The 26675-nt window shown below is 33.5% G+C and overlaps 1 protein-coding gene and 1 pseudogene across 1 annotated transcript in view; one reads left to right on the top strand and one right to left on the bottom strand.

Annotated features, from left to right (window-relative positions):
* Nucleotides 1-299: 299 nt before the first annotated feature.
* UBA6 (ubiquitin like modifier activating enzyme 6) overlaps nucleotides 300-26675 on the bottom strand; it is a 73313-nt gene continuing 46937 nt past the window's right edge. Inside the window, exons 16-34 of the mRNA XM_025384825.1 lie at nucleotides 26463-26541; nucleotides 25212-25292; nucleotides 21779-21856; nucleotides 18404-18585; nucleotides 18129-18130; nucleotides 17534-17667; nucleotides 16399-16488; nucleotides 16213-16293; nucleotides 15319-15447; nucleotides 13805-13856; nucleotides 13656-13719; nucleotides 12405-12474; nucleotides 11023-11094; nucleotides 10352-10469; nucleotides 8999-9192; nucleotides 7820-7947; nucleotides 6938-7025; nucleotides 6638-6732; nucleotides 300-2651 (exon numbers count right to left, since the gene is read on the bottom strand). Of these exons, the coding sequence (XP_025240610.1) occupies nucleotides 2516-2651; nucleotides 6638-6732; nucleotides 6938-7025; nucleotides 7820-7947; nucleotides 8999-9192; nucleotides 10352-10469; nucleotides 11023-11094; nucleotides 12405-12474; nucleotides 13656-13719; nucleotides 13805-13856; nucleotides 15319-15447; nucleotides 16213-16293; nucleotides 16399-16488; nucleotides 17534-17667; nucleotides 18129-18130; nucleotides 18404-18585; nucleotides 21779-21856; nucleotides 25212-25292; nucleotides 26463-26541 (1873 nt within the window). The 3' untranslated portion in view covers nucleotides 300-2515. The remainder of the gene's footprint in view (nucleotides 2652-6637; nucleotides 6733-6937; nucleotides 7026-7819; nucleotides 7948-8998; nucleotides 9193-10351; nucleotides 10470-11022; nucleotides 11095-12404; nucleotides 12475-13655; nucleotides 13720-13804; nucleotides 13857-15318; nucleotides 15448-16212; nucleotides 16294-16398; nucleotides 16489-17533; nucleotides 17668-18128; nucleotides 18131-18403; nucleotides 18586-21778; nucleotides 21857-25211; nucleotides 25293-26462; nucleotides 26542-26675) is intronic.
* LOC112625048 lies at nucleotides 17654-17824 on the top strand (annotated as a pseudogene).

The following is a 26675-nucleotide window of genomic DNA, read 5'->3' as shown; positions in this document are numbered from 1 at the left end:
ACAAGTAATAGAACTGCTTTGAACTCTAAAAAGAAATGGACTTTACAAATCCCTAACCAGTAGTATGAGATTTACCACATCTTCTAGGTTTTAGATGGTCATGACTGTTTCTCTCCAACTGTTTTAAAAGAATTTCCTGGAGCCATTTGAGGACATTTGAGGAGGACAATGTCCCTCCATACCTAATAACTGCTGTATCTCCATGATTGCAAACTTGAAAATTAGGAAACACCAAAGCAACATTACTCACAAAATAAATAGCAAAATCAGAATCTCTGGAGTCAACTTACGAAACATGATTTACAAAGATATGCTTACATTTCTTAATTTATTTTTAATAAGTAAAAAATTACTCAGTGAAACTGTACAAAAATCAAATCATTAATTTTTGCCCCTGTTATTTCAGTCATCAACAGTGATTTCATGGTACAGAAATAAAATAATGGGAATTATCATTAACTTCATCCTGCCTTTCGAGCTTAGTAGAACCAAACAGAAGAAATTATAGCAATAACCATTAACTATAGAAAAAAAGTAATGGAAAAATGGTTGCAGGTTTAATCACAAAATGAATTTAATTTTTGTTGATTTTGTTTTATATGCTAAAAGACTAATATCTATAAATATGCACTGACAGCATCGTTCTAAATTTACTTCTGAAGAGATGTTGAGACTTCAATAAAATATAAGCAAGTTACTGGATCATATTCATGGATTGCTGAATGACTACCCGGAAAATATCAGTTACTTTCAAAGAACACAAAACGAAGTGAACATGAAAAAAAGTCTTCTTTGCAAAAGTCTTTTTATTAGTCCTATCCTCTAAAATTCCAAGCCACAGAGCCTTGATATTCCTGGATTCTGTTTTAAGTAACCTTAATTTTAAATATGACACTTGGGATATGCACAATGGGAAAGGGTAGGCTATGTGAACAAAATTTAATTTATTTTTTCCAAAAGTAAGTCATTTTCTTTAAATTCATCCTATCCACTTTTGCCCACTTCCCTATGTACAGATAATCCTTTAGTCATGCAAATTCACTCTCCACTTCCACATACATTTTCCCCACTTTAGTACTTTTCAAAAGAGGGAAACAATACAGCTGGTTGATAAAGTAATTTAAAGTATTTGTAAATGAAATAAAAAGAAAGTAAGTATAATACATAGTGTAACAAGATACCAAATTGGAGTAACACTGATGTTAATCTAGTTTTTTATTTAACAAAGTACCTACTAATGTTCTGAGAAGGAGAGTAGAAGGAAAGGAGCTAGAGGGAAATGACTTTCTATGGTTAAAATTGCTTCAGAATGCAAGATAGTCTTAGTTATAAAAGAATCATTTACTATTTTCACTGAGTTTACAGTGTTGGGTACTACTGTTTACATCATTTTAATGAAAGTACTTATAAAAACATCTGCAATAGTTCATATCAGAAAACAGAAAGTTTCTCTCAATAAAGACCTTAAAAAATAAATTTTTATCTTCATTAACTCCCTTTCTCGGAATGGGAATGAAATAACATGCTTCTCTTTAAAAAAAAAAAAAAAAAAAAAATAAAATACCAAAATAAGGTTTCTGGAAAAAAAAAAAAAAAAAAAAAAAAGACTACCCTAGCAATAATGTTTAACATTCTACTTTTCATCTATTTCTAAAGACACTCCCTTTATAAAATCTTTTAGTTTTATATATTAGAACAATCAGGTTTAGAGTCTCACATAAATAAAATACCCACATTAGAAGGCATACTGAAGAATCAAATGGTTAGCCACATTTGTCTGTTCACATTCACGGATTCTCTAAGAGCGTTGTGTGAGTCCATATAATACTGTTCACATTTAGTCTAAGTTAATATGTCTCATCTGACCTACTGCTCCTACAACACTGATGCTATCAACAAAATCCTGATTTGGGGGACACAGTGATATAACAAACTCTGGTTAAACCAGCAGAGGTAACAGGACAATAAACTGTAACTGCACAATTTAAAATGTCCACCCTTCATCCGCCACTACCATACCTCTTCTTCCCAGTGGCATTAAATTCTCAAAGCCTAATCATATGAGAGGTGCAGGGTGCCAAACACTATTTGTACAGAAAATCAGTCTTCAAGACTAAACAAAAAAGAAATTCATAAAATAAAATAAAACTTTTTGGATAGTTGCATTTGTAGCTTTCAATTTCTTCATCCATATCTGTTCTGGTCATACATATTTTTTCCTTCTTTTTATCCAGAGAGATTAATACACAGATTAATACACAAAACTTTCGTAAATGGCATTCCAGTTCAAAGTTGCTTGTGATCATAGCCATGTGTGAACCGTTAGACAAGTGTACACTATGCCCCAAAATGTTTTATAATTCTTCAGTGCAGTTTCTTACTGATGTTTCCCTTAAAATTAAGGCTTAATGAAAGAGAAATCCATCGTATCATGAGCTGATTTTTTTTAGCTTCTGAATTAAATGCACTCTTTCCAAAATTAAGTGGTCCTGGAGTAACATTAAGACAACCTGTATTAATCAGTGTCATGACTGAAGTAGTATCTTACTGGAGGTCCAGGCAAATCTTCATCTCCATCAATGTCTGGAGCAAATGACACAGTAAGATCCACATATTTCTTTTCAGTAGAAGGTTTTACAAGTTTATGCATTCTAAGAAAAATAAGCAAGAATGAACACTTCGGTAAATTCTATAAAATGAAAAAATGATTTGCTGACTAATGCCATCCAGAGAACCTGGACTTGTATCTAGACTTTAACATCTAATAATAATCTGCTTTCATATATTAATTTTCCTTTACTAAAAGGTCTGAACTCAAGACACTCATTTACCTAACAGTGAATAAATTTGGACACATTGGTCATGATAAAGAATACAAACCATTTATTAAAAGACAAAAAGGCTCAGCGTGGTGGCTCATGCCTGTAATCCCAGCACTTCGGGAGGCAGAGGCAGGCAGATCACCTCAGGTAAGGAGTTTGAGACCAGCCTGGCCCACATGGCGAAACCCTATTTCTACTAAAAATATAAAAACGAGATGGGAGCAGTGGCACATGCCTGCAATCCCAGCTACTGAGGAGGCTGAGGCAAGATAACTGCTTGAACCTGGGAGACGGAGGTTGCAACGATTTTAAAAAATTGATTCTCCTCCTAAACTTCCTCTTAAGGCATCATAAATTCAAACATTTCTCCGTAAACAGTAAAAAAGCAAGCTAGAATTTAAACCTTAAAATGCAAGCTAGAAATATGAAATAAAAGACATTCTCAGCTTTTTCCCTTATATCCAATCTTTATCCTATTTACTGAAAAAATCACTCTTTGCTATAGTCACTACTGCCTTAAATGAAGTCAACATCTATATATCCCTTAGATAATTGTATTATCTTCTAGCTAGCTTTCTCTAGTCTCTTTTCTACCTCCAATCTACACTGCTCCTAGAATTCTCTTAAAATATAAATTTGATGTATTCTCCTGCCTAATAATGTTATTTATTATACACTGTGTACCTACTTCATGCCAGGCTCTGAACTACGTAATCGATTTAATCCTCAGTAGCTCTTTCCATTTCACAAAGATATTTTGTCTGGTACATAAACTTTTCATTCTTTCCACCATTCATGATTACCACCTCATGCTTGAGTCATTCCAACAAAACAAAAAAAAAAAAAAAAAAAAAGTGAATTCTAAATTCCCAAATTTAGAATTTAGTAGGAGTTCTAAATACTACTCTTAATTTATCCAAAAGATACTTAGGCATCCTAATGAAGATCAATATAAGGCAAATTAATGCCTTAGCTAATATAACAGTAGTTTTACTTTTGTATGTATGCTCTTTTTAGCTGCAAAGACTGTTGTTTTTGCCTGGAATAATCCTTCTTCAAAGGTAGCTCAAATGAAATCTACCCTGAACTAGAGGTCTGAGTTAGCACAATACTCTGTAAAAATTTTCATTATCACGGTTATTCAATTATACTTTAATGATTAACATGACCAGAGGTGAGACCTAGCCAGGCCACTGTCTCAAGAGTTACAAGCAGAGGGAACAACTAAAGCAAAGGTCCCACAATGGAGCATCATTAGAGTGAGTATTCAAGGACAAATAAGGAGGCCAGTGTAGCTGGAATATTGTGAGGGCAAAGTAGGGAAGGAACTTAGCAGGATAACTAGGAATCGATTTCCTTTAATAGACTGCTTGAGGGCAGGGCTTGATAAACATGTATGATAATAAAATATTAACAGGACTAACATTTGTGGAATACTTCTTACGTGCCATTACACTATTAGCCCTTACTATTATTTTAGTGTTCAACTATGAGCACAATCATCCCTATTTGTGGACTTGCAGCTTTTTGAAACTAAGTTTCAAAAGCTACTCCAGGTAACAAAACTAAGTAGCTGAGCAACAATGTGAACCCAGGTCTTTCTAAGTCAACCTCATGCTATTAATCACAATCCCACTGACTGACTGAACGTGTTCAGTACTTAACAGGTACTCAATAAATACTTGCTAAAAGGACAATCTAGTAAAATGAAAAATATTACCATGCTGGAAGTTTCAAATATTGGCCAAATCTTAAAAGCTTTTTAAAATAATTTGCCGCAAATTTTAAACTCCACTAGTCAATACACTTTATGACCACATACAGTCCACTGCAGCATAAAATAAAGGAATTCTAAACACTACTCTTGCTTTCTCCAAAAGATACTGAGCGATCCTAATGGAAAACAATATAAGGCAAATTAATGCCTTAGCTAATAAAATAGTAGTTTTACTTTTTAAGGTATAAATAATTCAGACTGGATTATAATTTAAGAATGATTAACCTCAACTGATTATCATAGCCAATAGATACATTAAACACAGCCATCATGCAGAGATTCATTTACTTGTCTGACAAATATTTGTTGATAACCTTTTATGTGCCAGGTATTTATCTAAGTGCTTGAGATACAACCGTGACAAGATCAAATAAAGATTCCCACTCTTGTGAAATACATGTTTTAGTAGCAGGTAAATAGCTAATACACAGTACATGGGCCGGGTGCGGTGGCTCATGCCCGTAATCCCAGCATTTTGGGAGGCTGAGGCGGGAGAAATCACCTTAGGTCAGGAGTTCAAGACCAGCCTGGCCAACATGGTAAAACCCGTCTTTACTAAAATTACAAAAATTAGCCAGGTGTGGTATTGGTGCCTGTCATCCCAGCTATACTCAGGAGGCTGAGGCAGGAGAGTCGCTTAACTCAGGAGGCGGAGGTTGCAGTGAGCTGAGATCGCACCACTGCAATCCAGCCTAGGCGACACAGTGAGACTTTGCCTCAAAAACAAAAACAAAAACAAACAATAAATATAAGCAAAATACACAGCAGCACAGCAGTCATACGACAGTAATAAGTGCTCTGAAAAGAAAAAGTAGAGAAAAGTAAAGGGGACTAGGCATACTAGACTGGGGCCAGGGACAGGTTGCAATATTAAATGAGGCCTCTTTAGGAAGTGCAAAGACCAGGGGTGAGACTTGGCCAGGTCACTGTCTCAGAGTTACAAGCAGAGAGAACTAAAGCAAAGGTCCCATGCTGGAGCATGATTAGAGTGAGTATTCAAGGACAAATAAGGCCAGTGTAGCTGGAATATTGTGAGGGGAAAGTAAGGAAGGAACTTAGAAGGATAACTAGGAATCATTTAGAGCCTTGCAGACCGCTATAAAGACTTTAGTTTTTTTTTTTTTTTTTTTGAGACGGAGGCTCGCTCTGTCGCCCAGGCTGGAGTGCAGTGGCCGGATCTCAGCTCACTGCAGGCTCCGCCTCCCGGGTTCACGCCATTCTCCGGCCTCAGCCTCCCGAGTAGCTGGGACTACAGGCGCCCGCCATCTCGCCCGGCTATTTTTTGTATTTCTTAGTAGAGACGGGGTTTCACTGTGTTCGCCAGGATGGTCTCAATCTCCTGACCTCGTGATCCGCCCGTCTCGGCCTCCCAAAGTGCTGGGATTACAGGCTTGAGCCACCGCGCCCGGCCAAGACTTTAGTTTTCTTTGGTTCTTTCTTCCTTTCAGTCTCTGCTCAAATGCCACCTTAACAGGTGAGACTACGACAGGCAGAGGGAAACTACTCAGTATAATATAGCAACTCAACATCCCCAACTCCGTATTTCCCATATTTCCTTTTCCCTTTATTCTTCTTTAATTTCTCCATAATACTTACTACCACTTAACATACTTGCCTTATTGTTATGCAAACTCCTTAAGTAGGAAAGAACTGTGGTTTGCTAACTGCTATCTCCCTAATGACTAGAACAGTACCTGGCACACAGCTGGCACCTTAAACAGTAACTTGTTGAATAAATGTGATTTGGCAATTTGATTCCTCATAAGCCTGGTCATTAAGTGTTTCAACATAAGAGACGGATCCACTTTTACTTAAGTGTACTGACAAAATCAGGTTTCTAAACCTATTAACTGAAGAGCTGAATCTCGAGAAGTAGTCTGTTGGCCTTCACCTGGCAGATTTACTGTCTTTATTAACGTCATTAGACAAGACTAATGCTTTTATCTGAATTATAGTAACCACTATATTTAATTTTTTAGTGTGCAACAACTTATTTTTAAATTCTTGTTATTTGCTGCATATAACGTTGAATACTTACGTTAACTTCAATCTTTTTGCATGACCAGGCATTACGGGAACATAAAGCATTTTGACTCCCTGTACCACCATTGTTGGCTCAATTCCATACTTCTCCTAAAAGTGAATATCCAAAAAAGAAACGATGAAAGCCTTGTTCAAACATAAAATGCTTATTTAACATTGTTCCTAAGCAATGTTTTATGACCAGTAAAAAAAGCAAATTCATGCTAAATATAACTTCCAATAAAATTATAAATAAAAACAAAACAGAAACCAGACATAAAGCTACTAATGAACCAAATGAATAAAAGTATCTCACTTTGACTGCATTTATGAAATCCAAGAGGGTGAAATCTTCTTTTCCATGTACAGTCCATCGATCCCAAATTGTAAATGATATTTCATTTCTGTTACAGAAAAATATTCAGAACAGAAACATTGTAATTTTCTTCCCTTTAGTGATGATACAAGAAAAACAAAAAAACAAAAAAACACTTCCAGAAGTCCATTATTTGTGATTGGGCTAGAAATTAATGTGGGGAAATAAAGGATAATATACCTTCTAAAATATTCCAATCTTATTTCCCTATCACATCATATAGATAACCACTTTTAATCAGTACCTTGCTGATCCTTCCAGTGTCTCATTATAAATCCGTATGTTTTAGCAAGAGAGAGTTGTCTCTCTCTTTTTAAAATGGCTGCATGGGTTTCACTGTGTGGATGTTCCAGTCCCCTGTTACTGGACAATTTTGTACTCTCATTAGTAATGTATGAGAGTGCCTCCTTTCTCACACCCTTGCTAAGATAGGTTTTTTTCAAGTTTTTGGTTGTTGCCAGTCTGAAAACTAAAAAGTACAGGCCCAGGAATTGTTCTGCTTTGTCACAAGCTTATGGAATTCTTCTAAATCTCATGACTTACACAGTCAGACACCAGGGTACCTTCTAATTCATCTAGCAGACACAGATGAAACCGTAATGCCAAATAATGTGGCAGATAAAGTATTGTAAGGGTTCTTTGGCTACTTTAGTCAGAAATATTTAATGAAGATGAGGTTTGAGCTGATCTTGAAGTGATGGCAAGAATTTACACATACACAATAGAGGAAAAAAAGAGGTGAAGCTAGTATTTTTTCCTTTTAAAAGGTAAAGTATTTTATTTCATTCTCATTATACAAGAGAAATAGACCTTCATACATACCTGATTTTAGTTTTCCTTACTTCAGATGTCTCTGTAAATACTATAATTGGAATGGCTAAGTTAAGAAAACAATTTTTGTAAGCTTCAAATGGATAGCCACCAGTTACTTTGATCATCTCCAAGGCAACCTAGATAAAAGAAGGTGATCTGATAATATAAATAGCCTAAAACTATCTGTGATTTTAATTGGATCTATTCAATTTTCACAAGTTTTCAAGCATTTCTCTGTAGATAGTAAAAGCAGCTATAAGACTAATGTAAATTTCTTATAGCTCTCTATACTTTTAGTATATTTTATACTTTCAAATCTTCAACCTGCTCTATACATGGTAACAGTTATTTAAAAAAATATTAATTCAACCATATATTCTCCCTACTTTGAAAGCACATGCTAGAACTCAAAAAACACAATGGTCTAAAATCACTTAATACAGGGATAAATAACTACATAGCTTCATAGATAATTATATAGAGTAATGATGTAATATGGTATAATAACTAGGGCCGCACTTAAAGATTCTGAATCATTATGAATACAGATTAGGGAAGTTCATTTTATTCAAGAAAAACAGAGTACCTGCTTTGTATGAAAGACGTAAAGATCAGTGAAAAGATTATTGCCTATAAGAAAAATTATAATCTATCTTGAGCTTATTTTTTATTTTAAAAATGTATATTTAGGGCCGGGCGTGGTGGCTCACGCTTGTAATCCCAGCACTTTGGGAGGCCAAGACGGGTGGATCACGAGGTCAGGAGATCGAGACCATCCTGGCTAATACGGTGAAACCCCATCTCTACTAAAAATACAAAAAAAATTAGCCGGCCATGGTGGTGGGCGCCTGTAGTCCCAGCTACTAGGGAGGCTGACGCAGGAGAATGGCATGAACCCAGGAGGCAGAGCTTGCAGTGAGCCAAGATCGCGCCACTGCACTCCAGCCTGGGCGATAGAGCTAGACTCCATCTCAAAAAAAAAAACAAAAACAAAAAACGTATACTTAGGTAAAACTTCAAAATACAGATGACTGCATTTTCAGAAAGTATTTTGAAATTTTAAATTATGTGATCCAATATCTATCCTTCCCTCTCTAGTATCTCTGAGTGACTGGGCTGGTATGATGGGGAAGTCAGGGAAAAAGCAATGAAAAAGGAGCATTTTTATTCAAGGAATAATAAACTTACCAAGCCAGAAACTGTAGCAGTGGTTGTTGCAATAGCAGGTATAATTTTACCAGCTACGCGTTTTGTTTTAAAACGGTCAGCTGGTTCAATGCTGTACATTTTGGCACGAAGATTTGATGCAGCTGTGATGAAATCTATGTGTCCATTATGATCGTCATCTTTTTCAAATGAAAGCACTGCCATCTGAAGGTCACCTGATTATACCAACCAGAAAAACAAAGTTCCATAGCAAGCAGTAAAGATTTTAATAGGTAAAAAGCAATGTGGGTTTACTAACTTTTAAAGATTCCTTTCTATATTTTTACATGACTGAGAAACATAAGAATAATCCAGGCAACTAATATTGAAGGCCATGAAAACAGCTTTTCCCATGATTAAAGAGAGCCAATTTTTTAAAATTAAAAAATAAAAAGAAAGAAAATGATAGTTTTAACGCCACTAAACTAGAGACGTTTCTGTATTTAAAAAAAATTTGTAATAAATAGCAAAATAAGAAAGTTGTATACTGCACATCTGCAATCAAGTGGTTTACAAAAAAAAAGCCAACATTAGGTATAGTTCAAAAATTTATTCCACAAATCCTACTCTGAAACATTTTCCCTCTGGTAACTAACAATAGGGTCAGTTGGTCAAATTAAAATAAGTAATTTCTGAAATCTTTGTAGATCAGTGGTTCCCAAGATCCTTCTAATTATTGTTATTCTGGGTTATTTTTCCTGAAATTCTACTGGTCCATGCTTAAAATCCCAAAAGTTTGGGAACCACTAATTTATAAAACTAAAAGACGGTGAGCAGGTCAAAACAGATGAGGGTATGGCTGTTTTTAAGGAATTAAAAATTCAGTTTTCCTGTATTTTTATATTTAAGTCCATCTAGCAAGGAAGTATATATAGGTCATTCTGTATTCCCTATCAGTAATTATGAAGACTAAGAACCTAAGAAGAGTTCTGTTTATAGTTCTTTATCCTAAAGTGATTTAAATGGGTCTGTCCAAAGATTAGTTTCCACAAGGACCCCATTAAACTGAATTTTTAATTCCTTAAAAACAGAGCTATTCATTCATGGTTTTAGACCTGCTCACCATCTAAAGAACTAAAACAATCAGAAAAACAATAACAAAGCAGTTAATGTGATTTGGAGAATTAGACTTCAATCTTTGAGGGCAATAGTGGGGAAAATGATGAATTTAGTCACAGTTAAAGATGAACACTGACTTTAATATGATCATGAAATCAATCAATACTATCATCATTATTGTTGCTGTGATTAAATTCTACAAATTCTTAGGTGTAGAGCTTGGTGGAAATGAAAACTCACCCAGTTTAAAACATTTTTATAAAGATTTTCCCTTACTTTTGGTGGCTTCATTAGATAAAATAGCCTTTTCTAGTTGGAAAATTGCATTCCTCTCATCTTCACTGCTAATAGGAACGTGGTCCGGTTTCCTTGCAGTTTCATCGGTTTGAACAACCTTTGAATATATGAATATAATTTTATTAATGTTATTTCCTGCATCTAAGTTTGGTTAGCATTTAACTGTTTTATCAAATTACAAACAGAAAATATTTTCTCTCTATATTTTCATATTATTAATCAGTGGTCCAATTTATTTTATATGTTCCTTTAGAAAGTATTATGATATTATTCATGTATTTTATTATCTATCTTCTCACACAGGCATGTAAGCTCTATAACAACAGGGATCTTTATGTATCTTGTTCACTGACAGAACTCCAATATATCTAACTTTTAATACCCACGATGATATAGTGGGCATAAAAAATATTTACTGAGTAATTCATACAATCTAAGTCCATACTGATCTTTTTAAAAATTTCACACTAGAATAAAATTAGTATTAATCAACAGTTTGTGATTCTGACAAATCTACTTTAAACTCAAGTTGCACTGACAAGAGCAAGAGCAAGAACCATTCATTGTGATATTCTCCAGGTTTAGAATGGGACTTGATACAAGTCCAAATTCCCAAACTATTTGCTGAATGAATGAATTTTTAAACATACCTTATTGGAAGGTTTGAATTCCTGAATCTTTACTTCTGAAAGAATATTCAAGAGGGCATCTGCTGATAAGTCCTGTTTTTAAAAAAGTAATTTTACCAACAAACATTTTCTTCTATTTCTAAATTCTAAAGCTAAAAATATCCTACAAAAGGTCCTTAATCATATTACAATATGTGAACACTTCATTATCTGAATATGTAGACATCCATTTGAGACATTTACCTTTATTTCTATAAAAATATCCCCCCATAAAGGTTATGGGGGAGGAGAAGGTAAGGGGTAAAAAAGTACTTATTAGTCAACAAACTTGAAATTTTAGTCCTTCTGCAAATCTTTTAAAAGGCAGTTTTAGGACTGGTTGTAAATATAAAACTGAGTGACATGATCAGTCAGTTTTAATTCCCTTAGCTTTATGTTTTATGTTTTTAATGTTTTATAAAGTTTTAAGTAAATGGAATTCATACCTTAAGAAGGAGGGAAATATTTAAATGATTAAAGATGAACTTAGATGAATTTAAAGCTATGGGTTGCATTTACATTTATCATTGAGAAGCTGTTTGGCAAAAGCTGAGACATAGTGCTTTTGAGGTCAATTACCACACTTATCACGAAATTACCACTGATTTTCCCAAAAAGAATATCAGACTGAATGCCACTATTTTTACCAAATATTTACAGTTTATTTGTATGAATTCCAAAAAGGATTAATCTAAAACAGACATTGTTATCTGAATCCAAAATAGCCAATATTAATTATGGGATCTGATTCATATTTCTCTGTTCAGTGCACCTGAAAGTACAGCAATTTACTTAGCTAGAATATGCATTTGTGAAGAAAAGATACAGATGCCTCTCACATAAAACCGTATTAGGCTCTTTAGATGTTAGTCAATGAACATGATGTTTAAGAGAATGAGTATGATGCTAAAGTAAGAAATGTCAATATAAGGGAGCATTTTCAGATTGCCTGAAAAGCACGTAAATTATTACAAAATAAATCAAACAAATGTTAACAAAGAAAATATCTTTGAAATATTTCAAAATTGCGATGAAATGGTTTGCTGTGGCTTTTTAGAATAACTAGGATAACTGAAGCTGATAAGCAAGTTATAAATATTTTTAAAACAAAGTTTACCTGCTTTTAACAAATAATGCTGTTTTTCACTGCTTCAACTCAGAAAGAAAAATCCGACTTCTACTTAGCAATACTGCAATGAGCTTTCAGCTTCCATTATGTTAGTATGGGTAAAAATACAATAAAAATTCTACATCAAAAGAATGATTCTTACAACAAATAAACATGTTTTGATGCAATTAGTACATCAGTCATCTAATTCTAATTTGGTTTTGCATCACTTGCTAAGGCTTAAAGAATATCTTACCTCTTCTGTAAATGGAATACAATATACTGTAGCATATAGTTTTGCAGCATTCTGAAGGAAACTGAGGTGCCTTTTGAAATTAAAAAATAAAGCAAAATTTGAATGCACAGTTTTAAAGATGATATTTACCTCATTATGAACTATAGCCTTTAAATGTAGTTTGAAGAAATATAACCACAGAATTATTATTTCAGGATTTTTTTTTTTAAGTTAGACAAAAATATTCTGGTCTACACCAAAATACTACAGAAGTTATAAAACACAAAACATCGAACAGTTATTCTCGAAAACACCTAACATTCAGGTAGTGATCATGACTACCTTGGGAAGAAGAGTGAGCGGACAGAAGCAGAAAACTCAGACCAGTGAACAATAGTTCATTTTAAGTCATAAGAAATATTATATATTTGTTCTTAATGAGTATATATCAAGTTCACACTAAGTAAATGTGTTTATTTAAAAACAAAAAAAGAAAGTCTTAAAGAAGAAGCAGTCCAGCATAAGGTGACTGGAAGCCTAAAACCACCACCAGATAAGAAAATTAAGCATGGACTTATCTGCTGAAAGGAAGGTTAGTGAAGGCAAGCTAAGTGTTTAAAAATATATATACATAAGTTTGGGTGTGGTTGGTGGGATGCACATGTAATCCCAGCTACTTGGGAAGCTGAGGTGGGAGGGTTGCTTGAGCCTAGGAATTCAAGACCAGGTTGGGCCACATAGTGAGACCTTGTCTCTTTCAAAAAAACAACAAAAAAGAAAGAAATAGAAAAAATATACATACACACACACACAAGTGTGAATCTCACGTGTATCTAATATAGTGCTTCGAGGTATTCACACAAAGACCAACTCCTTTGAAAATAATTTGAGATTTAGGGAGTTATTCAGTAGTAATTATTTCTTCCTCCATATAACTGAAGATTCTTACATTTGATTTCATTAAATGTAAAAACAAATTGTCATTTTACTAATTTATGGATAAAGTAAAAAAGGTGATTTTGGTTTCACTTTAGATATTTATCATAAATAATGAGGTTATTTACCATGTAAATGAATGGATTCACATTTGTGTGGGAAGGGTTGTGGCTGGCTTTCCTGGTCAGAATGACTTGTTAACTCTTAAATGAACAGGGATGAAATAATTTAACATTAAAGAGCCTAAGGGTTTCACTCTGCAATGTACAGTTAAGGAATTTACAGTGAAGAAATACATAATAAAGGATACATATCAAACTAAATATAAATACTTACAAAGGTTCGTTTAAATCAAATTTTATTGGAGAGGGTGGCCTCTTTGGTGATTGCCAAAACAAACCTGGCAAAAAGATATAAATGTTATTTTCAATGTATGTAGCCAGTAATAAATGCCATTAAAATTTATTCTCAACATTTATACTTACTACCATCTTTTAATCGTATGTCCAGAGGGAAACAGTGAAGAAGCTGAAGAGCCTAAAGAAAAAAAAAATGAATTAAAGACACCCACTACTTAATATTATCTGAGAAAAAATATTAAAAAAAATTTTAAAATGTTGTGTGTAGTAAATATACTCACATGCTTCAAAAATCAAAACACATTAAAAGATACACAGTGAAGTCTCCCTACCACCCTTGTATTCCATCTGTCCATTCTCCTGTCACTGCCCCTCATAAATGAAAAATCTAAAATATCATTTTCTATCACTATTTGTAGGTTTATTGGGAGGTGGTATCTATAGCAAACAAATGTAGATTACTTCACTCCTTTTTATATAAATGGTGGCATATTTTACATGTCATTCTGTTCTTTTAAAAGAGCTAATACTTAAATAACAAAACCAGAAAAAACACACAGTACTTTGTATTTTTGAAATGATAACATGTTTGAGATTTGCTTCAAAATCACCTAGGGGAAGGTAAGAATGAACGGGGATGGTGATGAAACAAGATTTATCTATGAACTGATAACTGCTAAACCTGGGTGATAGGTAAATGACAATTACATTAGGGTTCATTATACTATTTCCTCTACATTTCTATGGCTGAATATTTTTCATTATAAAAAAAGTTTAAAAAAAATCACAGAAGATAAGAACTAAAGAGTCCCTTAGATTTTTGAAAAAGGGGTCACTGATAACCATGTTAAGAACAATTTGCAGAGTAATGAGCAAAGAAGTCAAATTAACTGGGTGAGGAAGTGGTAACACTGAGTAGTACAGACCACTTTTCCAAGAAGTAGAGCTCTGACGAAAGTAAAAAGACAGAAGAAGTATAAATGAAATATTTTTAAGTGGGGTGTGGTGGCGTGTACATGCAGTCTCAGCTACTTAAGGGTTGAGGCAGGGATCACTTGAGCCCTGGAGTTCCAGGCCAGCCTGGAAAACATAGGGAAACCCCGTTTTTGTTTTTTTGTTTGTTTTTTTTCCAAGTTGTTTTTAAGGAAGATGAACTAAAGAGCCTAAAGAGAGGGAAAGACTAAAGAGAATGCAACACACATTTCAGCAACTATATTTAACTGGAGGTAAGAATAACAGCTAATATTTAGTAATTTTTTATGTGCCAGGCGCTGTTCTAAATGCTTTATAAGTCTTACCTCCTTTTATCCTCACCACTACCTTACGTATTAGGTACAAATTTATTATTTCTATTTTATAGATGGGGAAACAGACATAAAGAGTGATTATCGGATATGGGTGGAAATAGCAAAATCCCAGCAAAATTTCTGACTGAATATGCCTATTTTCTCAGTTTCTTGCTTCTTCTATTCTGAATAAACTTCTTTTAGATTAGCATGTGTTCTCATTTAACTTACTACTAACTTCTGAAAAGCTTGCCAAAAGAAAGAATATACATTTCAGGTCAATGAAATTAATTTGTTAATAACTAAATAAGCCAAGGTCAGACCTTTTCTTAATGTCTCACAATGCATACTTACCTTATGGTTAAAATATTTTTCAAACTTTAATCTTGCTAATTCTACACACTGGGACCAATTTCTAGGTCTTCTGCTAAGTAACTTTATAACTTGAAAACAGCCTTCTAAACTGTGTCCACTCTGTATCTTCTAGAATGGGAGAGAAAAAAAAAAAACATCAACATACTTCCAATTACAAACATATATACATCCCCCAACAAAAGTTAGCCTAAGTTTGAAGTGTCAACTCATGTGTTTTATGCTTTTCTTTTTTCACCTCAAGCTCCTTTTCCTTCCTTCTTTAAGCTCTTTTCTGTTTGAGAAGGGGAAAGGTAAGAAATAGCACACAAAATTTTAACTCTGATTTCTTATCTTACAAATTATCCTCATATTTTCCTAGCTCTAAGTTATTAGTACTATAATATATGTACTTACTAAAAGTGCTATGAATATTTGATACTAAAAAGTGGGCCTTGTTATTATATTAAGATTAAAAGAAAGTGAGAAAACATCTTTAAAGTTGCCTTCACTATAAGAGTAATAAGTCTTGGAGATAATTGTTCCCTCATGAAATTTTAACTAGAACTTACCTGAATTTTTTCTTTCCAAAGGGCTTAATAAAAGTCCTTCTATTATTTGTAGCCTTTCTATCATAATTATCATATCTTTATTAGCTTGAACCATATGAATTGCTGTTTTGTGAGTTAAACATGGTTAAATATTGACAATTCTGTATAGTTCAACCAAACCAAAAGGATAATTTGTGACCTAATTTCAAGATTCCTTATGTATCATTTCACTTTTTATATACAATCACTCTTTATGGAGGTAAAATAAATCACCTGTAGATGACTTGAAAATAAGATTACACTGACACAAAGTGTTAAGCTTGTATTAAAATGTACCGATTTTTACCTGTAAGACTTCTTCTGCAGATGAATAGGTTTGCCAAAATTTGTTAAACAATGAAGGTTTGTGGGAAAAGGAACTTTCAAACTGTAACAGAGAAAAGGAAAAAAAATTACAAATAGAAGGCTGTTTAAAGTCAGAAATATCTTCTTTCTCACTTCAAAGAAAATAAATTTAAAAAGGAATTTTTACCTTATCTCTTGCCCACTGTATGGTATGTTCAATAGCAGCTGGAAAGGATTTTAGAGTACAAAATGGTATTTCCTCTTCTGGGGGATCCCGCTAATTTATAAAATATGATAACAGATACTTAAGGAGCAGCAATGACCAATTTTTATTGGTTTAATTTACTTTTGAGCTTTAAGGCTATTAAAAATCCAAAGATAAATAAAATCCAACCAGACATTTTTATATCTTCGCTCTCTTAGGCAATAAGAGAAGTTAATTCTTTTGACATTTAACCTATTTGTTAACAGCTATGTAATGCCAAACATGAATCTTATTTATTATTTGTGTACTCATTTAAAGCACCATGTAGTACTCATGACACACCATCATCTATAAATCATTTTTTTCTTCATGAATCAAGGTGAAATGTAAAGTTTTATAACACTCCCTGCTTTGAAAAGTAATTCAGGAATACCCAGTATAATGCTCGGAAAAGCATGAGTTTTTCCATAGAGAAAAACATCTGGGAGCAGAAATATGTCCTCAATGCTTGATACAGGTTTCTTAATCTTCTTTCTCAATACTTATAATACTTATATTCTACAAATTTTTATTTCTTAAAGTTTTATTTTCTTCCCCTCTTTGACCCAAGATTACATACTTTTCATATTTTTCAACTGATAAATTANTCTTCCCCTCTTTGACCCAAGATTACATACTTTTCATATTTTTCAACTGATAAATTATCCTCTGATAATATATCTGCTCTACACCCTAACATTGAGGAGTCATATAAACACGCAAGGTGAACACATTTAAAGTCATTCATTCATCTACTTATTTAAGGAATACTTAATAAATGACATCATGTGTTGGGCAGTGAGGATACAATGATGAAAAGTAAATGGTCCCTGGATGAATGATAACAAACATTAAATAAATATGTATACCAGTAAAAGTAAGTGCCATGAAGGAAAAAGTACATAGTGCTATGAAAATCACCATAGGAGGATCTAATTTAGAATTTGGGGGAAAAGAAAGTCTGTTTGGATAAAGAAATTTAGGCTGAAACTGAAAGGATGAAGAAAAAAAGCTAAACTAGATGAAGAGTAGATAGGGAGATTAGAGATCAGGAATGTTAAAGCAAGAAAAACAGAACTTTCTGAGGCTGAAGAATATTATGTGTAAGTCCCTGAGGTAAAAAAGTGCTGAAGGCCTGGTAAGAACTTAAAGGCACAGACAGAAGGAGCGGGGGCAGGTCAGAGCTGCTGCAGGTAACCAGCATGAGCTCGCCTGGTAGAAGAATATGAAAAAACAGAAGAATACGCAAACAGTTAAGGGAAAGTGCCAAGACGATGGATTTTCTCCTGCTGCCCACAAGCAGAGGGACTTGGAGATCATGGAGGTGAAGCAGAAAAGGGAAAACGAGAAGGAGGAGGAACCTAAGTAGCTGTATGGTTTGGTGTCCACCCCCGTGCCCTTCGCCTATGGGCCTGAAGCCAGTCCCACCACAATCATGTTTCCTCCTCTAGTGCTCAGAGGACCCAGTACTGATGGCATTCCCTTTGCCCTGAGTTTGCAATGGGTACATTTTGTGCTTCCTTCTCAGGTAGCCTCTCTCCCTTGGGCCATTTCTTGGGGTGAAGAAGTTACCCCTTCTGTGTTTTCTATTGCAGTGGGACTTCACCCAAAGTATTTAAAATAGCTTTATAATTCAGAAAAAAACAAAAGCCAAAAAACTGAAAAGCACATACAGCTAGAATAAGGGAGCCAAAGAAGACTGGTAAATGTTACACTGGCGTGGTGAACAGGGAAAAGTACTCCATGAAAAACATTTAGGTTATGATACAGATTTTGAATTTCATTCTAAGTATAATGGGAAATCATCAAAAGGGTTTGTGTTTGAGGAGTACTACATTAGAAACATAAAGAATAAGCAGATAATTCCATAACTTTTCAATAAGTAATGTGGGAAACAGAAGTGAAAACTAAAGATAATAATGTAGAAACATGAATTTCAAGAACATACCTGTCTACGTATCTCCTGGCTTCCACATTATCTAACGCTGTAATAATTATATCTTGTTTAGTACAGAACTCATCATTGTAAATGGTCTCAGTGGCTGGACATACTTTGTTCAGGTGTGCATCTATCTTTATCTGAGAATTTATTTTCAGAGTAGCATCAGCAGCAGTATAGCTTTTAGGTTTCTAAACAAATAATATAAGCAGAAGGAATATGTTAAACAACAACAACAACAAAAAGGACTATGATTTTTCTATATACTCCAGAGTGATAAGAATGTGTTAAGTTCAATCATAGTCTATATATACATATATATATATATATATAGAGAGAGAGAGAGAGAGAGAGAATGAGACCAGTTTTCATTTTTGGCTTGTAGAAATTACATTCATTGTAATCACACTACATTAATAATGCACATTAGTCTAAATAATTTACAAATTATTAATAAAAACCTAAACACCACCTATCTCATAGTTAAGTACTTTACAGTTCTTAAAAAAAGTTAAAAGTCCAATCACAACTTTTCCCTAGTAATAATGTTTGACTTGGTAAGTGCTTAGAAAAAAATGATAACACACTCAGTAAAACATTGGAAATCAACTCTGCAGAAGATAAGTTCTTAGAGATATGAGAGTTTAACAGTTTGGTACTAACATTTTAAAATTATCATTAGTTCTGGATGGATATATTTTCAGAAATTATTTGTGTTTCAGTTTTATAAAAAAGAGTACAGTAGTTCCTCAACTGCCTTCCACAACCCCCAAAAATGCCTAAAACTACAGACAGTAACAAACCCTATATATACTATGTATTTTCATATACACACATATCTATGATAAAGTTTAATTTATAAATTAGGCATAGTAAGAGATTAATAACAATAAAACAAAACAATCAGAACAATATACATTAATAAAAGTCATATGAGTATGGTCTCTCCCTCTCAAAATGCAGAATTTTATTGTACTACACTGTACTCATCTATTTTCAGATCCTGGTTGACCATGGCTAACTGAAACTGTGGCAAGCAAAACTGTGGATACCACTGCTAAGGGGTACTACTGCACTCTAAATATTATCTATTCTTTATTTTCTTAAAATGATTTAGTGACTATTTTTAAATCGTGATTGTTATTTCAGGTGCTGTCACTGTTCATTTGCATTTGCTTTGGCACTAAACATCTTTAGGCCATTTTTTAAATTCACACATCTAGTTTTAATGGTATTTCTGTTTCTTCTCACATTGTTAGGTTGACACATTTCACTTATCAGTGTTCTAAGTGTACAAACAAATGAAAACTTTGTTAGAACTCAGTAAAATAAGAATGAACAGGCCTTTATAGTTCCTCTCTAAGTAAAATGCACCAAGTTAAGAAAAGACACTTTGCAACATATTTTAGCTCACAATGGACCCTGTTACTTTCTCTATTATATTTGGATAAGGGAGGCAATTAGATTAACTATGACATCTGTTTTAGTTACTTTCTGTTCATGACATTACTAAGCTTAGTTTACTAAGACTTGCAATGAGTTGTTGAACAATAAAGAAAAATCTGTTTTGTTTTAATTTTTCAAAAACTTTTTTTAGGGTAGAACTGGTTTTTCCCTAGGTTGCCCAGGCTGGTCTTGAACTCCAAACCTCAAGCAATCCTGTGTTGGCCTCCCAAAGTGCTGGGATTATAGGCGTGAGCTATTGCGCCTGGCTGAAACATTTCTAAAGTAAAAGCAAATTTGCTTGACTAATGCAAAAGCAAAATTGACAAATGGGATCTAATTAAACTAAAGAGCTTCTGCACAGCAAAAGAAACTATCATCAGAGTGAACAGGCAACCTACAGAATGGGAGAAAATTTTTACAATCTACTCCTCTGACAAAGGGCTAATATCCAGAATCTACAAAGAACTCAAACAAATTTACAAGAAAAAAACAAACAACCCCATCAAAAAGTGGGCAAAGGATATGAACAGACACTTCTCAAAAGAAGACATTTATGCAGCCAATAGATACATGAAAAAATGCTCATCATCACTGGCTATCAGAGAAATGCAAATCAAAACCACAATGAGACACCATCTCACACCAGTTAGAATGGCGATCATTAAAAAGTCAGGAAACAACAGGTGCTGGAGAGGATGTGGAGAAATAGGAACACTTTTACACTGTTGGTGAGACTGTAAACTAGTTCAACCATTGTGGAAGACAGTGTGGCGATTCCTCAGGGATCTAGAACTAGAAATATCATTTGACCCAGCCATCCCATTACTGGATATATACCCAAAGGATTATAAATCATGCTGCTATAAAGACACATGCACATGTATGTTTATCGTGGCACTATTCACAATAGCAAAGACTTGGAACCAACCCGAATGTCCATCAGTGATAGACTGGATTAAGAAAATGTGGCACATATACACCACGGAATATTATGCAGCCATAAAAAAGGATGAGTTTATGTCCTTTGTAGGGACATGGATGCAGATGGAAACCATCATTCTCAGCAAACTATTGCAAAGACAAAAAAACAAATACCGCACGTTCTCACTCATAGGTAGGAACTGAACAATGAGAACACTTGGACACAGGAAGGCGAACATCACACACCAGGGCCTGTTGTGGGGTGGGGGAAGGGGGGAGGGACAGCATTAGGAGATATACCTAATGTAAATGACATTAATGGGTGCAGCACACCAACATGGCATATATATACATATGTAACAAACCTGCCCATTGTGCACATGTACCCTAGAACTTAAAGTATAATAATAAACAAACAAAAAAATAAGTGCTGACAAGGATGTGGAGTCACTGGAATTCTCATATATTGCTGGTAGAAAGGTATATAATAAAATGGTAACAGTTAAAAAAAATGCTTTTTTTCCTGACTTAAATATTTTGATCTCTATAAAACAGGAGAAAATCGAGAACAAGCTTTATTTTACCATAAAAAGGGATGCTGGTCAAATGATCAAAAGAGCACAAAAATTCTAAGTGCTAAACTTTTATCTGATTTATGACAAAGATAAAAAAAGACAGTGCTAAATTTGCTAACTACCAAAACCTCAAATTAGAAACATATTTCTATATACTTACTTTCTAAAATTAAATGTCAACATACCCTGGTGATTACAAAATGAAAAAAAATACTGCCTGTTTCACAACTCAGGTTTCAATTCCAAAATCAATGCAAAGATCAATATTGTGCATTAGATAATTTAATATTTTCCCTTTTGTCATACCCATTAATTGGTAATTTGAAAGATTCTAATAAAATAACACATGATTATTCAATCACTGTTTTCTATTTATTAAAAGGAAACTCTACTCTTTTTTGTATAATACACGATTTAAATTTGAAACAGAATAGCAACATACCTGTATGTGATGAGGACGAAATAGGAACTGTCTATTTAAGTTGGATTTCTCTATCAAGTCAGGATCTGTAACTGTAATCTAATATCAAGAAAACATGGCTGAAATTACATAATGGATAAATTTTAATCTATTTTTCTTTTTTCAGTATGACTAAAAAAGTCCTGACAAATTATTCTAAATTAGTCTGGTTGGTAAAGGTTATAATGATACAAACACTCCTAAATAGTTACCAATACTACTCTTTTATATTTTATTTAATTGTAATTAATGTTTTACATAGCACATCAAACAAAATAGCTGAGACCAATTGCAATTCCTGTTCAAAACTTTTTTCTATTATTCATAACAAAACAAAACTTTTTAGAACTATGAAATGGATTACCTGCAGAGGAGCTAGTTCTTCTTTCTCAACTGATATTTATTCTTAATCTCAACTAATTTGGGAAGAATGCTTATATATATCAATTTGAAAGGAACTCTGGCTAAAGCAGAGGTCTACAAACTCTGGTCTTGAACTGCTAACCTCCTAATTAGGCAGGCTGCCTATTTTTGTAAATAAAGTTTTATTGAAACACTGTCATACCATTTAAGAATTGTCTACTGCTGTTTTCATGATCCTAGGGGCAGAACTGGTAAGTGGTGACAGAGATCTTTGGTCTGCAAACCTGAAATATTTGCAATCTTGTCCTTTAAGAAAAAGTCTGCAGACCGTCATTCTAAAGGATGCAAGAAGAAAGCAAACTCAAGATAATCTGAAGAGTATTCAAAATGCATTTGCCACTTTAGCATTTTAAACAAAATTTGCCTAGATGTAGAATGTCTCAGACTATATTCCACGTTCATTTTCTTTTAGTTGTTATTTCCCTGATATTTTTAATATTTCTGTGTAATTATGCTAGGAAGTGTCTCTTTTAATGGAAAAAAAGTCAAACAGAAAATATCTTTTAACAAAACAGCTTAATCAATTCACTGTTCACTGATATTTAGGCTTTTTCTTTCCACTTCCTCCAATTCTGCTTTTCATTCCCCTCTATTTTTGCCTTGTGCTAGACTGATCAAGTTTTCTCGATTCCTACTGCCCCCAGCTCCCCAAACTGGAAGCTAAGTGCCTCATGTTATGTGGTTATGCTCAAAATTTTAACATGCTTATGTGACTTAAGATATAAAATTAATTAAAATTTCTATCCTCCTGAAAACCGAGACTATCTAAATCATTTAATTTGGAACTCTCCAGTCTGCTTTCCATGAGATTAGTTACACTTAAACTCTTAACTATCTCACTCTAAGGTTTTAAAAATCAATACTTACGTAAATCAAAGAATGCCGACAAATGCCTCTCCATACCTTTTACACACTGTCCACACAACCTAACATCTTTCAGTAAGAACCAGTAAGTGTTTGTAATCTTTCATCATTTTATTTGTCGGCTATCTTTACTTTGCTCTCCCTCTCGAACTGAGTATGGAAATCCAGGTTAATAGTAATTTTCCCTCACACTAAGATATGCTTCCATTATCTTCTATCTATTGCTGATGAAAAGTCTATTATGCAATCTCTTTTTTTAATCTTTGCTTTTGATCTGTTTGGTACTAGTTTATCTTTCCAATTTGAAAACACTTGTCTTTCTTTAACTCTGGGAACTTTTGTCATTATCTTTGGAATATATTGCTTCTTCTCCCTTATTTGTGTCTCTGGAAATTCTACTAGACCTATGTTGGACCTTGCAAATGCACTCTCTTTCATTAAAAAAAGGATATCTTTCTGCACTACATTCTGGGTATTTATATTTATCTTTGATTTGTCCATTCTCACCTCAGTTATATTTAAATTTTAATATTAGTGATTATACAGAAATTCTTATTTGGCTTTCTGTAAAAATCTCAGCACCCTTTTTCCCATTTCTAGTCCTCTTAATCTCTGATCATTTTTAAAATTAAAGTTTGTTATATTTTCTGTAAAATATTCTATTATTGGTAGCACTTCTATTATCTATAATTCTTAGGAGACTAATTCTTTTATTTGCCATGGCTGATTCTTGCAGTGGTTCCCTTTCTAGTGAACAGTCATTTTTTAATCTGAATCATCTTTAATGAAGGCTGACTTTTTTGCATAGTCCTGAGTGTGTTATTATCATCATGATGCAGTTTTACATTTGTTTTAAAGGCTGTAAGTTTTAGTGGTCTTAAATTTGTTATATTCCTTTCTCTGCTTAAAGTTTTTACATGATATAATTTTGGACCCCTTACTCCGGTGTGGTACATGCTCTGAGTCTCAATTTCTCATTAGTGACTTCTGTTTTTACTTAAAGTTTTGGACAGACATTCAAGATAGAAACACTTGTAAGTTCCCATGGCTTTCAACTTAGGACTTTTTCTTCTCTCTTGGTTCCTGGCACCTGGGAATTTCTCTTTTCAGCTTGGTTACATTACACTTTAAAAAAACATATACAGTAAGTCTGTGCGTTTCCAGTAGTATAGAAGCATGTTCACATTAACTTACCTTGTTTTGTCATCTGAAATCAGTAGGTTTCTTCATTACAGTTATTTTCCTGACCTTTATATACTCATGTGCATCATGAATTTCCAAGGAGTTAAAGTAGTTAGGTGATTCCTAAACTGATGTAACCAAAGACTTTTTTTCTTTTTAAAATCACCACAAGTAATAGTGGTTTGTGGAGCAGTATTTAGGAAATGTTAATATAAACATAGAATATCTGCCTGTAACTATGATAGTAATGTATGCTCTTTTGAATTGGAATAAGCTAAGTTTAATAAACTTTTACAAAAGGTGAACTATCATACAAATTTTAGCCATTTAATTAGTCTTCTGTTAGTCACCTTGATATATCTATGAAATCACCAAAGGAAGATAGTTTATCTTAAAGGGCAAACAGCACCAGTGAAATAAACTTCTGTTTAAATATATGACATGGCTTGCAATTAACTCACATTTAGAGTCTTAAGAATTTAAATTGTACACTGAGATTTATATTTTTCCCACTACTTTTAATACTCACTAATTGAAACTACATCTGAGTACTCTGCAACTTTGTAATGTTAGCTTCAGTTATCTTAAACATTTAATAATAAACACTATCTGACAGAAATAACAACATATTTTATAGTTTGCAAAGCCCTTTCACATTTGATCATCACAATAACGTTATGAGATAGGTAGTACAAATGTCAGTTTCACAGTAGTAGAGAAGGAAACTGAGAAAAGAATTAATTTGCTACAAGGGAAAGAGAAGTAATTTGCTACAAGGTAACATCAGTTTCGAAAAGTGGTCAGAAGGGCATCAGAATCTTCCAATTTTTAGTTTAATGCTCTATTTTCAAAAAATTGATACTTCAGATTTATTCAGTCAAATACAGCTGAAAAATGGGCAACAACAGAAATATGAACTTTTAACTCTCAAGGATTGATATCTTACCATTCCTTTCTCTTTGCTTGTGCCAACACCAAGTAAAGCAAAATTTTTTAACATTTCACAGCCTATGGCTCCACATCCTACCTATGGAGGAGAAAAACGGTACATATCAGATTAAAATAATCTGACCATTTGTAAATTATTTTACTTTGAAATATTTACCAGGTTTATTTTACCACTGTGTTTCAAAGAAAAAAAAAGTATAAATCAAATAAGCAAAAGCATAATTTTATAATTTCTTTAAACAGAAGACATTTAAAAATTCCAAATAAAATTTAAACATTGAACTGCTTATGTAAGATAGAAATAAATGCAATATAATATTAGTACAACATTAAAAAAAAAGATTCCTCCCTTTTGGACATTTCTCAAAACTCCTTTTCTGAATAAAACTATTCTAAGACTTCTATTATTATCTAAAATTGATAATACTAGATTCCATATGCATGTAAAAAGCTCAATAACAGTTGATTTTCAAAACATTATTTTAAAGATGATTAATGAGAATATGCAGTAATTTTCAGGGCTAATTATAATAATTAAAACAATAAACGGCAGGGAGTTGTTTTATGTTATTGGAGAAAATTTCCCTGCCAATGCACTAAGACAATTAAGAAATACAGAATAGGCTGGGTGAGGTGGCTCACGCCTGTAATCCCAGCACTTTGGGAAGGTGAGGAGGGCAGATCCTGAGGTCAGGATTTCAAGACCAGCCTAGCCAATATGGTGAAACTCCGTCTCTATGGAAAATACAAAAAGTACCTGGGCGTGGTGGCACGCCCCTGTAGTCCCAGCTACTCGGGAGGCTGAGGCAAGAGAATCACTTTAACCAGAGGCAGAGGTTGCAGTGAGCTGAGATCATGTCACTGCATTCCAGTCTGAGTGACAGAGCAAGATTTTGTCTCAAAAAAAAAAAAAAAAGAAAAGATACAGAATACACTTACATATTCTTTCATTTAGTGAGAAAAAAAATAAAAAACCCACCAATTTTCAAACATATTTCTAGAAAATAATTTAATTTTTTAAATTATCATATTCATATTTTTACTTTAAATATATTAATTAGACCAGAGGATGGAAAACTTTTTCTGTAAAGGGCCAGACAGTAAACAATTTCTGCTTTACAGGCCACATGGTCTTGGATGCAACTACTCACTTGTACTCTACACACTTATACTCAAATTTGTTTTAATGAATTAAGTTGATATACGATAGCAGTTTGAACATACTATTCCCATGATTATTCATACTTACTAAGAAGATGTTTAAATTTTGCAGTTTCTGGCACAAAGTGTCTCCAATGCAGGCTCTTAAAGCATCGTATCTATCTCCCCTGAAAAAAATAACACATACCAAAAAGCAGAAATAAAAACCATTAAAATTAGTTTCACTGTCATTAATACCAATTTAATGTTGTACTTTAAAAGGAAATATTCTTTAAAAGTTTCCCCTAACCAATCTTAATTG

Source organism: Theropithecus gelada, chromosome 5, assembly GCF_003255815.1.
Source record: "Theropithecus gelada isolate Dixy chromosome 5, Tgel_1.0, whole genome shotgun sequence".
Taxonomy (NCBI): domain Eukaryota; kingdom Metazoa; phylum Chordata; class Mammalia; order Primates; family Cercopithecidae; genus Theropithecus; species Theropithecus gelada.
The sequence above is the reverse complement of the archived record's forward strand: the minus strand, read 5'-3'. Positions and strand labels throughout refer to the sequence as shown.